The following is a 12,782-nucleotide window of genomic DNA, read 5'->3' as shown; positions in this document are numbered from 1 at the left end:
GAATGCAGTATTAGGCCTGGTATTGGTTTTAACTGATACTATATAATGTATGTGTTCATACCAAATAGAGAAAAATATGATATTTTTTCTCTCGTATTTAAGCTCACAGGACTGTAATAATTTACAAAGAGCACATATTCAGGAAATATTCTTTAATACTCAGTGATATTTGAGACTTCTAATTCCTCATCATGTTTTATTTAAAAAATAATCTATAATGTACTTTGAAAGGCTTTTGATCCATGGTGTTCCAGAAAAAAATTCAAAACTATAGGCAGAAAAATCATATTTCAGGTAATAGAATATGTCACTGCATACAAATCCATTCTTACTTCAATCAAAAAAGAATATGATGCCATCATTGATACAATAAAAAGAGACCAAAGAATTGCATTTTATCTTCATGGAAGACTTAAAGTTTTTGCAGCAGAGCCCACAACATTGGTGTATCACAGGAAAAGAATAATCCAACTTGAAGCAAAGTAAGTGTATTAGCAAGTAGCCCAAAAGGTGATCATTGTTACTTGGTTATATTAACTAACTAGTGTAATTATAACCAGTGGTTATCAGTCTTTTTTGTTATTTTATTTTAAAGTCATGTTTCCATGTTCCCCTTCCTACCAACTTGAAGTAACTATTTTTTACTTAAAACTCTTATTTGAGAATTTTATATCATTTAGGATAATTGAGGCACGTTGTAGTATCACAAAATGAGGGATGCAGTTAGTTGCTTCCGGTAATTTCCTGCATGGAAGATTTGATAGTACAATTTCATGATTACCATCTGAATTAGAGCACTTAATTCTGTATGCACAAAGGTAAGCCTACTAGGAGAGGATAAGATGCCCACTCTTGTTGCATAGTCTCGTATTTCCAATGTTTCTTCCATTTGGAAAATGATGGGCACATTATTTTTATAGATAATTTCAAGCAACTTGGAAAATTATGCAAAGTTTGACCTGGCAATATGGCTGGCTAGATGTTGGATCTTCCTATTGGGGAAAAATGCTGCATAAAGTAATTTTTAAAAATCTTTCCAAAAGCAACAGGAAGCCGACAAGATAGTAACAGATCATTAGGGCAAAATCAGAACAGAAGACAAAAGATAAAAGGAGCACAAATGATTCTATGGCCCTGAGAGCATTTATTAAAGTAGTGATCATAAGCTTCAGTTTTTAGTGTGGCACTGGGACAAAAGACAGAGCCTCGGAACTGCTGCCCAAGGGGTTCAGTCTTCTGGGAAATCCTCCCCTTGTAAAGCTGGGAGAATAAAGGGCTACAACCTTGTAGCATGAACCAAAGGCGAACTGTCCCAGCCTTGGGGATTGCATGGAAACTTACCTTCTGCTCAGCAGACTGCTGATGGGAACAGGGCTAGTTCTGGATGAAACGTTCTGGAACTAGAAATGGTAGTGGTTGCACAACTCTGAATATACTAAAATCCACTGAATTGTACACCTTACAGGGGTTAATTTTAAGGTATATGAACTCTATCTAAATAAAGCTATTATTTAAAAAGCTATGAAAAAGCCATATTATGTTTAACCAAAACTCTAAGGAGATAATATGGTATATGGACAATATTTGAAGATATAAAGGCAAAGAATTTTCCAGAACTGGTGAAAGATAGCAATTCACAGATATGAGGCCCAAAGAATCCCAAGTAAATAATCTTCAGCAAGGTTTATTGTAGTGAAATTGTCAATGATAAAGAGATTGTAAAGTGGCTACAGAAAGGGACAATAATTAGATACTTCTCAATGTGTTGTGGCATATAATGGGACTTCATTCCATTTTCTGACTGAATAATACTCCGTTGTATGTATATACCATATTTTGTTTACTTATCTATTGATGAATAGTTGGGTTGTTTCCACCTTTGGCTGAGGTGGAAATAGTGAATGGATAATTACATTTTTCAATGTAATGTTCTTAGTGAATAGTGTCACTAAGAACATTCATTCTCTTCAAGTCCCTGCTTTCAATTCTTTTGAAAGACTGTTGACTTTTTTTTTTTTTTTTTAATCTCAGAGAAAGGAAGAAAGGAGGGAGGGAGAGACAGACATCCATGCGAGAAACAAACATGGACCAGTTGCCTCCCATACGCACCCCATTCTGACTTGGGCTTGAACCCACAACCTGGGTGTGTGCCCTGACCGGGAATCAACCCCACCACCTTCTGGTACATGGATAACGCTCCAACCAACTAAGCCATACCAGCCAGGGCAGAGAGTCAATTTTAACATTGCTTTCTTTCACAAGCATAAGTTTATTTGGATGAAAGCCAAAAGAAATTTTATTTTCACAGTCCCTCTTTCATAAATACTGTAAGCTGTTGTTCCAAGCAATCTGTACTTACCAAGAGCTCTGTAATAATCAGATGCAGACAGCCCTTATCTACTGACAAACTTGTTATTAATCTGCCAAAACCGTGTGACATTTATGTATCTAATTTATTTTAATCTGTTATTTTCTCCCTGGGCCACATAACAGTGATAAGTTAGGAAGTAAACTTCAAATAATGCGTGAAAGAAGTTTATATCTTCTTCTTGGTCTTTAAGATCCCCATTGCAGGAGGAACTCAGTTTTCTCTCAGAGGAGTGCTTTCATTCCTCCAGCTCTAGGATCAGAATTACTACAGTAGGCTGAATAATGGCTCCCAAAGATAGCAGGTCCTCATCCTGAGAACCTGGAAATGTTACTTTATTTGGGAAAGGGGTCTTTGCAGATGTGATTACATTAAAGATCTGGAAATGGGGAGATTATCTCAGATTATCCAGGTGGGTGTTACAAGTGTCACAAATTTCCTAATCTCAATCACAAGTGTCCTTATAAGAGAAGGGCAAAGGAAGTGTTGACAAAGACAAGGGGAGAAGGGAATGCGACCGGGAAGCCAGAGATTGAAGTGATGCAGCCACGAAGGCAGCTGGAAAAGGCCAGCAGCGAAGTCTCCCCTAGCTGGTCTAGAGGAAGCATGGGCCCGACAGCACTCTGGTTTTGGCCCAGTGATACTGATTTTGCTGGTCTCCAGAACAGAGAGAAAATAAATTTCTGTTGTTTTAAGCCACCAAGTTTGTGGTAATTTGCTGTGACAGCCCTACGAAATGGATAATTACTTTGAAAAATGAATTTTCAATGCAAAGGTAATTTTCAACTAAAGGGAATAGATAGTGCTTTGTGGCCAGACTATTATGTTTAACATTACAAATTTCCAATAAGGTTGTGAGTCATAGTATTGCTGCTCTGAAAGAAAATTGTTCCTCACTATGAGGTTAGTAAACTTTTTATGGGGCACTGTTTTGTAAACTTCCACCTAAATCCATAATGGTTCAAAATGACAATTAGGCAAAATAAAATAATGATTTAACCTGTTTTATTACAAATCTTATGATTAAATAATTAAGTTAGTTGAAAGTAACATAAGAATGCCTTTTTGTTTTCCAGAATGAAGGTTATTGAAAATAATTCCTCAAATATTCAATTGCAAATAGACAAAATAAAACAACTTAGGGCAGAGTATGATGTGGAAGAACTAAAACATTTTCCTTTCTTCAAAGACCCTTCAAAACCTATTCCAGGTACTATATTTTGTGTAAAATATTTGAAAGAAATTCTAATTACCTATTACACAAGTTAATATGTATGTGCCATGTATAGATCTTCCGAGTACAACAGGACTTTATCCATCCTTTACAAACAACTTTAGCCAGGACTCTAGATAGAAACAAGAGAATGAGAAAATCCTAAAAGATTAAAAGAGTTCCAGACTGACTGGACTATATACAGAATATTAAATTGTGGTTCCTGGTCAACATCGGCATTAACTGGGAACCTGTTAGAAATGCAAATTCTTTGACCTCAGTGCAGACTTACTGTGTCAGAATTCTGGGCATGGGACTGGGGTGAGGTGGGGGTAGAGCCCAACAATCAGTGTTTTAACAAGTTCTCAGGTTAGTCTAATGTACTCTAGAGTTTGAGAACCCATGGTATAATACATGAAAAAACTGTCGTGTGTTAGGTTCTGTGAATATTGTTGATTCATATTTATGTCAGCATTCACTGGTTCCTCATCTTCAGCTAAGCCACATTTTAAGAAATTGTAGTGTATCCTGGATTTTTTTTTCCTAATATTTAATCGGGAGATTTTCTCAAACAGGCTCAGGAAACTTTTTTTTGCTGGGTAAATGAACAACTAAAGGAGACAAAAGTGAGGACAAGTGTATCTGGGGAAGTGTAAGTAGCATTCTGTCTCCTGGAATTTATTCGGGAAGCTGAGAGCTTTATATGATGAATATAGAGGAATTATAAATATTCATCCTGGGGAAAAGGATGACTTTGAGAATAGATAACTGTATTCAAAACTTTTATGGATGTCAACTAGTGTTTACCCAAAAGCAGAATCAATAGGTGGAAATTTTAGGAAGTAGGATTTGGATTCAGTGGAAGAAGCTATGTCTTGAAATAATAAGCTATTCCACACCAGAGGATTTCAACTGAGGTTGAATGATCAGTCAGCCTGTGTTAGGCGGAGGTAGGGGATAGATTTCCTTTCAAATGTAAAATTATAACTAACAAAACATAAATAAGATACATATGAATAAGTACAGAATAACAGATAAATTGATTAAATGCCTAGAGGATTCAGGGTAGGGTAATGATCAAAATTGAGTAGGATTAATCCAAAAGGGGTTCTGGAGGAGAATTTTGAGATATACCTTTAAAGGCAACAATTAGCCTGAATGAGAAGGGAAATCATTTGGCGTGTGCGTGTGCGTGTGCATGTGCATGTGTGTGTGTGTGTGTGTGTGTGTGTGTGTGTGATGAATAATGAGTAAAAGGGGCAATTTGAGAGGGAGAGAGGACTGAGATATGGCTGGGATTTATAAGCTTTTCATTGCAGAGAATAAACATTACCCTGGGGTTAGCAGGAATAGTTTAATGGAAGATTTGGTTAGAGAGAAATTACTGGTCAGAAATCCTCTTAGTGTTATTGAGTAACAGTAATATTTAGGGGTTTGCAGGGTATGGTGATGGGGTCGTTCAAAAATTCTTTCTTAAGATGCTAAAGTGTGGCCCTAGCTGGGTTGGCTCAGTAGATAGAATGTCGGCTTGCAGACCAAAGGGTCCTGAGTTTCATTCTGGTCAAGGGCACCTACCTCAGTTGCAGGCTCCTCCCCAGCCTGGGCCCTTGGTTGGGGCTCTTGCAGGTACAAGAGGCAACCAATTGATGTGTTTCTCTCACATCGATGTTTCTCTCTGTCTTTCCCTCTCTCTCCCTCTCCCTAAAAACCAATGGAAAAATATCCTCCGGTGAGGATTAACAACAACAAATGATGCTAAAGTCTTTCTAGAATATTCACTGGTATGTTTAAAAACTGCTAGCCATTTGAAAATTGTATGCTAATTCCAATTATGTTCAGTAAATGACAAGTTCATGCTACCATTTCTTAGTCATTTCCTGACATAGAGAACTCACTGACATATTTTGCACTTTTGCACAAGAGTCCCACCCATGGCTTGGCTGGTTTGATTTGTTCCCTTTTCCCGTAGGCATGATTCTCGAAGAATCCTTCAATTTAGATGCTCTCAATAAATACCTGAAACATCTGGAAGATAAATATGCAGAAATTAAACAACTGATGTCAAAAAAATATGTCCCATTTCAGAGGAAGGCAGATTTAGAGGAGGAAATGATTGTGATAGTAAAACGGCAAAATGTAGCTGAAAGTCTGAACAAAGAATTAGAGTTTCGGTATGCAAGTTGATTATTTTTAAAGTTTGAAGTTTTTATATGTGTTTATTCTAATATTACATTTTGATTTTAGATTCAGTCTGTTGTTGATGTTTTTATCTTTATAGTCATCGAAGACTGCAGATTATTTTATATGCACTTACTTCATGGGTAAAATCTGATAAGAGCAGTTCATTTGAAGACTTCGTGAAGCAAATTGAGCAAATCCAAGATTTACATGGTACTTTATTGATATATTTAATTAACACAAATAATGGAAAACATTACTTCTTCCCCCAGTGCACAGAAAGCTAATGAGTGGGAATTTTCCTAGATAGAGTTTAAGGAAAGCAAAAATGTACTTATTTCGGTTAGGTCTCTGTTATCCTATGGGCTTCTTCCTTCAATAGCTGACAGATAATTGGTAAAGAGTAGACTTGGCGAACCAAAGATATAATACCTGAAAATGTACCTTAAAATAAGAAAAAAGGAAAGGGAGGCACTCAGTTTAGAAGAGGTTGATGCTATTAGAAACTATAGCATTAAGTGGTTGGTATTAAACATCTGCATGCTTAATATTTTCTATTAATGTATAACCTTAAATATCATCTGGTGGATCTTTCGATATTTATAGGTAACCAAAGCTTTATTGAAGAGCTATTGGAAGATGATCCAGGCAAGGCAAACGAAGCTGAAATTTTGCTTTCCTACATTGAAAGGCAAATATTTTAAAAGCTTGGATTTTCCTTGTTAAAATAATATTGCAATCATTTAATATGTATTTAAATACTTATTAAATACATCTTTAATATTTATTAATTAAATGTTTAGCATTTATTTAGCATCTTGATGAGCTATAGTCTCTAGCTTTTGTATCTTTAAAATTTTACCCTAGTACTTCCCATTTATTTGTTGTCATAGTCTTTTCAATGATCTGAGCAGTTATATGCATTGGATAAAATAACATTGGGCCATTGTAAATTGAAATGTAATAACTGTTTCATTTCTTCTGCAGGCATGGACTAGACATTGCAATTTTTTTTTTAATTCTAATAGACAAATTAGAAAATAAGGTAGAATTTTAAATGATAATTCTCTGTGATAAAATACTAGATTGGGCCCAGCCAGCGTGGCTCAGTGGTTGAGTGTTGACCTATGAACCAGGAGGTCACAGTTCGATTCCTGGTCAGGGCATATGCCCAGGTTGTGGGCTTGATCCTCAGTGTGGGGCATGCAGGAAGCAGCCAATTGATGGTTCTCTCTCATCATTGAAGTTTCTATCTCCCTCTCCCTTTCCCTTCCTCTCTGAAATCAATAAAAATAAAATTTAAAAAATACTAGATTAGTAGTCTAGGAAATATTTCAGAGAATATAGGTGGTTTGTAGTGTTGATTTAAGTTTTATTTATACTTTTCTTGCATTCCCTCATCATCAACTTGATATTAAAAATATTTTCCTAAATATGTTTTTATTAATTTTTAGGGAGAGGGTAAGGGAGAAGGATAAAGAGATAGAAACATCGATGAGAGAGGAACATCCCCTCATATGCTGTCAGGGCCAGCCTGACAGTGTTGAGCCGGGCTGAGGCAGGGAGGTGGGAATTGAGAAAAGAAAGAAAGACAGGAAAGCGGGATCGGGAGGACCCCAGTTCTCTTGATGAACTGAAGTAACTTTATTAGCCACACAATACTATTTATACATAACATACTGAATAGGAGGTCTATCAAGAGGAATGTATTCTTTGTTCCTCTTAATCTCTAAGGGAAGGACACAGCAGAAGGACAAGTTCTCAGTACAGCATATCTCAGTAAACAGTTACAGACTTCTTAGTAAGCTATGAGAGGCTGTTCTCATTCTACAAATGTTGCTCTTATTCTACTGATAAATGCCATCCAAACAAGTCTGGGAAAACTGTGTGGGTAAGGATCCCAGCCTTGCTATCCCCTACAGGTGCAAGGACCTTGCCAGCTTACATCTGGCTCCCAACAGATCCCCCTTCTTTGTTTTTTTTAGGTGAAGTTCATGTTTCAGTGTCCGACAGTTTTTTATGTGTACATGTCAGCAGTAATATTTCAGTTCTGGATGGTGGACAAATGGTGGCAATGCAGGTCCGACCCTCTGTGGTTTGGTCCTGGGCAACTTGCAGCAACGCACAGCTGCTGATTGCTAGCATGATAAGGTGTTGTCACTATCTTCACTTCTGGACTGCTTCTCTTCTTGTTGTCTCACGGGGCCACTGCTATTCTGTGGCTGGAGTAGTCCTGATAATTCTCTTCTGTTGCAGGAATCCACATGGTCTTGGAGTTGTTTTTTGAAAATATACAAACGTATTCTCGACCAAAGGTTAATAAAGGAATCATATCTATAATTTAGACTTGGGATTTTTTTAATTTTTGTCCAAACGATTTTTCTTTGGCTTATTTGACACCATATGTGTTTTTTATGGGTGTCTTGCTGTTAGCATTACAAATAAAAAAAATTTTTCTAGATGTAAATTAGTTATAGGATATTTTTCCTTACATGGTATTTTTCCACTATCTTTCCACTATCCTCCCCCCCCCTTTTTTTTAATAAATTTAATTATTAGGAGGCTTTTGGAAATTTTATAATGTAGTCTAGATAATTTTAAATTTTAATTTTTTGTACAAAAATATGACTGTTTTAGGTTTATTGTATGTTAAGCAATTTTACTATGAAATGATAATTATAGTTAATACTTTTTGAATAATTTTAATTAATTTGAAAATTTGACTATTATTTTATTGTCAAATTTAATATTTTAATAACAATTTTAGTTTATATTGTAAATATTAATGGAAAGGATTATTTTGCATTCTTGAGAAGGCCCTGAGCATTTCTGGTGTTAAGCTGGATTTAGATATAGGGTAGTTGCTGTTAGCCAAGTCTCTGTTTTTTGGGTACCGATTTCGGCTGGATCAAGTTTTTTTTTGTTATTTAGGTCCCGATTTGAGCTGGGCATGGGAAGAGCAGCAGCCATGGGGGCAGGAGACCTTCTTCAGAAGGGGCGAGTGTTCAAGCCCCTGTATAGTTGGGGGGGGGGTGAGGATCTCTGCCCCACCTCTGTTGATCCCCAAGTTCTCCCCTGAGGCCCCCTGCGACTGTGCCTGTCTTAGGTCGCCCCTCCCTGAGGGGTCTTACCCGTCATTGACTAACCAGCCATCCTCTGGGGCCAAGCAGGGTGATGTGAGGTTCAGTTCTGTCTTCTTGGTAGTGTATGCCCCTGTGGCCTCCATGCCCAGTAACTGCCTTGGGAATCCCTCGCCTGCTGGTGGGGCCCCGGCATTGATCATGGGGAACCCAGGTTTCTTCTCCAGAGAGGGCCCAGTTTACGCTATTGGGCAAGAGACAGATCCATGGTACCAGCCACCATGAGGCTTCAACCTCAGTATGAACAGAGAGCTTAGGTAACAGCTATAGGTAATTGGAAGAGGGATCCCCTTGGCAAAAAGGTCAAGAGAGGCTAATATAGAATGCTTAAGTGCCTTCCCAGGGGGCCTTCCACACAGTGGAAGGGATAAAATCCTTTCATGTTATTAAATTGTTGCCAAACAATTAGTTTGTAAGCTTGTTTGGAATAAATGTATAATATGCTGTTGTAAAATATTAAAAATTATTAACGAGTTTTTGTTATTTTAAAATATATTTTAAAATTCTATTGTTGTATTTTAAGAAATATTAAATAAGATAACTTGTTTTTCCCTTTCTTAGAGGCAAAAATTTAAAATATATATTTATTAACTTTTATTTGATAAAGTTTTCTATGTGATTTCAAGTATATTAAATTGCCTTTATTAAAAAATTCTTTAAGAAGAAAGAATAAACTTTTGAAAACATTTCAGGGCCCATGAAATGTCCTAAAGTTATTCTTTGATTATAGTTTTAAAATCTAACTTAAAAGACTATTAAATATATATGTGTATATATAATTTAAAGATTATATATCTTTTATAATTATTAAAAGATATCAATTAAATTAAAACTGATCTTTGTATATAAAAATTTTGATTGGGATAATAAAATTTATCCTCTTTTTTCAATTAGACAAATGTTGAAATTTTATTATAATTATATGATTTTTTCTAGTTTATTTAACTAGAACTATAAACTCTTAACTGGCAAGTTAAATATTTAGCATTTCTCAATCAGTAACATTTTTAAGAATAAACTTTAAAAATACATGACACAATCAATAGATTTAATTTTATTCTTTAGATTTTTCATGAGGGAAATTTAGATTAATATTTTAGTATTTAGTTATTTCAAAATATTTAATTCAATTTAGTAAACTCTCAAAGCCTTGGGCTGCCATTGACTGGAAATAGGTAACCATTAAAATGCAAATTAGTTACATTCTTTCTACTAAGGATGGGAAACTGAGAGGCAAACCTCTCTTTAAAAGTTGTCACTGGCGAGAAATTTTTGGCCTTCCTGCTCTGTTGGGGGAAGGGAGGCTAGCCCTTCCTCTATTAGAAATTGTTTTGGGAAGCCAGCCTTAATTAAAGGGTGTAGCTGTCTTTTATCTGGGCTATTTAGATTTTTATAATTAATATATTTCAATAATTCTTGAGATTTAAATCTAATTTATTATTTTAAGGCATATTCTTTAGCAAATTCTTGTAACAGAGATAATTTTACTGAATTTCCTTTTCAGCCTTGAAGTTAACTTTTTAATATTCTTTATTAGTATTTAAAAACTGTTCTTTATTATGGAAATGCCAATCCTGCTGCTAGAATCTAGCCTGTATCTTTTTTCTTTTGGGTCAAATTTTGCTAGTTTTGTTAGGAAATAATCAGTCTTGGGTTTTATTTTGTACATTTGTAAAGAGATTTCAGCTTAGAACTCTATCTAAATGTCCAAAATCGGACAATGGGTGCCTTAGTTCCAAGCTAGTTTTCTCTTTACACGTGTACAGAAATCCCAGACATATTTTTAAATTTCAGATCCGGTGGCATTTGCTGTAGCTGTATCAGAAATGCAAGGAAATCATCATTTCTTCTCTATGTGGGAGGTTTTAAATCTAATGATATTTTGTTTATTTTAATAAGCAATGGCAGCACCCAGGGCAGATAGAATGTCTCATCTCTATGGATCCAAGGTCCAGCCCGGTACTTCCGGGGGTTGCTTGGAATAGCTCTTGTATCTATTTTGTTTTCTGTGGCAGGCTGGATACTGTGCAGCCTGCTGGCCTTGAGATGGCATAGAGACAGAAGGGTAAACAGACAATGCCCCTGTTATTTGCCATGGCTGGGCTGGCCCCTTTTGGTAGTTTCCCGACTGGTGTTGAGGCAAAGAATTTCTCTGGACATCCGTCTTAGATTTACACTCATTTGCCCAATGTTTTCCTTTTTTACATGTAGGGCATAGTCCAGGTTGTTTGGGACCTCTGCCATTTCCTTTATTAATCCCTTTATTAGAAGGACACTGATTTGATATGTGTCCTGTTCCTCCACAAGTGTAACACTTGTATGTTGGACTTTTCCCTGTGCTAAATTGTTGCTGAAGAATTCCTTCAATGGTGGTTCCCTTTAATGCAGCTGCAATGGCAACTCCTTGTATATATGAGGGACCAATATCTGCACAAATGCGGATATAATCTGAGAGAGTCCCCTGTCTTTGATAGGGCCGCAGTGCAGCTTGGCAGGCAGTGTTGGCGTTTTCATATGCCAACTGTTTAACTATTAACATGCCAGCCTCTCCATCCACCACTACTCGGCCAACAGCCTGTAATAGCCGAGAGACAAAATCCTGATACTTTTCATCTGGCCCTTGAATAATTTTTGAGAGCTCCTCTGTTTTTTGACCAGAGGTGGGCAACTTTTTCCAGGTTTTAATTCCAGCTTCATTAATCTGTCCATAAGCTTTCTGGGGGTATTGAATTTGATTATAGGTATCAGTATAGACTCCTTCATTTATTAGCATTTTATAAGAAATATTAATCTGGGCAGCTCGATTACGAGAAGTTTGCTCCTTAGCCTTTTCATTATATTTTGATTTCCACAAGAGATAATCCCCTCCTGATAAACAAGCCTTGGCAATAGCTCTCCAATCATTAGGTGGGAGAGCCTCTGAGGCCATAGTTTCCAAGATGGTTAAAGTATAAGGGGAAGTGGGCCTATACTGAGCACAGGCTGTTTTTAACTCCTTCAAGGTTTTAAAAGGAAGCGGGTCATAAGCACGTTCACGTTGTCCCGTGTGAGGGTTCACCTGTTCTATAACAGGGAAGGCATGAATGCCCAATTCTTCACCACATTTTCGTGCCTCCTGTAAAGCCATCTGGAGAGGGGAAAGTGGAACTGGTGCTGCACAAGGCAGCGGAGAGCGGCGGGAACGGCCCCCGCAGCTTCTCTTTTTCTTGCCAAGAAGCTTTAATTTTTCTAAAAAGCATTCCAACATATTCTCTATATCATTGCCCTTTTCAGTTCCAGCAGAAAAACATTTTTCCTCCTCTTTTGCCTGAACAATATTTGTATTATCATCATGACAAAGAGCAGCAGCTTCCTCAAAATCCTTCTCATCTTGAGGAGTTAAATTGTCTTTAAAAGTTATATTATTTCTTTTTAATATACTGTCTTTTTTAGACCTCTGTTTTGTGTTATCACACTGCTTCTCTTTTTTTTCTGGCTTAAGAGACAGTTGATTATGGTCATGCCTGGGATCTAAATAATTCCGTATTAAATCCGATAAGGAAATGCAGACCTCCTGAATGAATTTTAAAAAATTTTCTACTTGCTTGTCATTAACCTTAGTTCCTTTACTATTGAGCATAAACTTTAACATTTGCCCATAAAGAGCATTTTCTCTAGATTCTAATTGCCCCATGCTTTACTCCCGATTATCAAAAAATTGCTCCTCCTTTACCTTAATGAGTGCACTCTTTATCCGGAGGAGTTTCTCATCGTCGTCTCTCCAAGCCCAACGGAGTTCTTCACCGTCTTTTTCCCAGTTCCTCAGTCCCTGTTCGGGCGCCAGATCTGTCAGGGCCAGCCTGACAGTGTTGAGCCGGGCTGAGGCAGGGAGGTGGGAATTGAG

The 12,782-nt window shown here is 36.8% G+C and overlaps 1 protein-coding gene and 1 non-coding gene across 4 annotated transcripts in view; both read left to right on the top strand.

Moving 5' to 3' along the window:
• The window catches only part of CLHC1 (clathrin heavy chain linker domain containing 1), a 33,059-nt gene that overhangs the window by 6,877 nt on the left and 13,400 nt on the right, over positions 1 to 12,782 (top strand). For all 3 annotated transcript variants that reach the window (XM_070428434.1, XM_070428436.1, XM_070428437.1), the window contains 5 exons: positions 295 to 482; positions 3,445 to 3,578; positions 5,551 to 5,752; positions 5,860 to 5,972; positions 6,366 to 6,450. In XM_070428434.1, the coding sequence (XP_070284535.1) occupies positions 295 to 482; positions 3,445 to 3,578; positions 5,551 to 5,752; positions 5,860 to 5,972; positions 6,366 to 6,450 (722 nt within the window). The remainder of the gene's footprint in view (positions 1 to 294; positions 483 to 3,444; positions 3,579 to 5,550; positions 5,753 to 5,859; positions 5,973 to 6,365; positions 6,451 to 12,782) is intronic.
• LOC139020235 (small nucleolar RNA SNORA20) lies at positions 6,629 to 6,763 on the top strand. The gene has a single exon (XR_011473246.1). It is a non-coding gene; the product is annotated as a small nucleolar RNA SNORA20 (small nucleolar RNA).

Source organism: Myotis yumanensis, unplaced genomic scaffold (assembly GCF_028538775.1).
Source record: "Myotis yumanensis isolate MYYU_CA2020_CCGP unplaced genomic scaffold, mMyoYum1.0.hap1 SCAF_11, whole genome shotgun sequence".
Lineage (NCBI taxonomy): Eukaryota > Metazoa > Chordata > Mammalia > Chiroptera > Vespertilionidae > Myotis > Myotis yumanensis.
The sequence above is the reverse complement of the archived record's forward strand: the minus strand, read 5'-3'. Positions and strand labels throughout refer to the sequence as shown.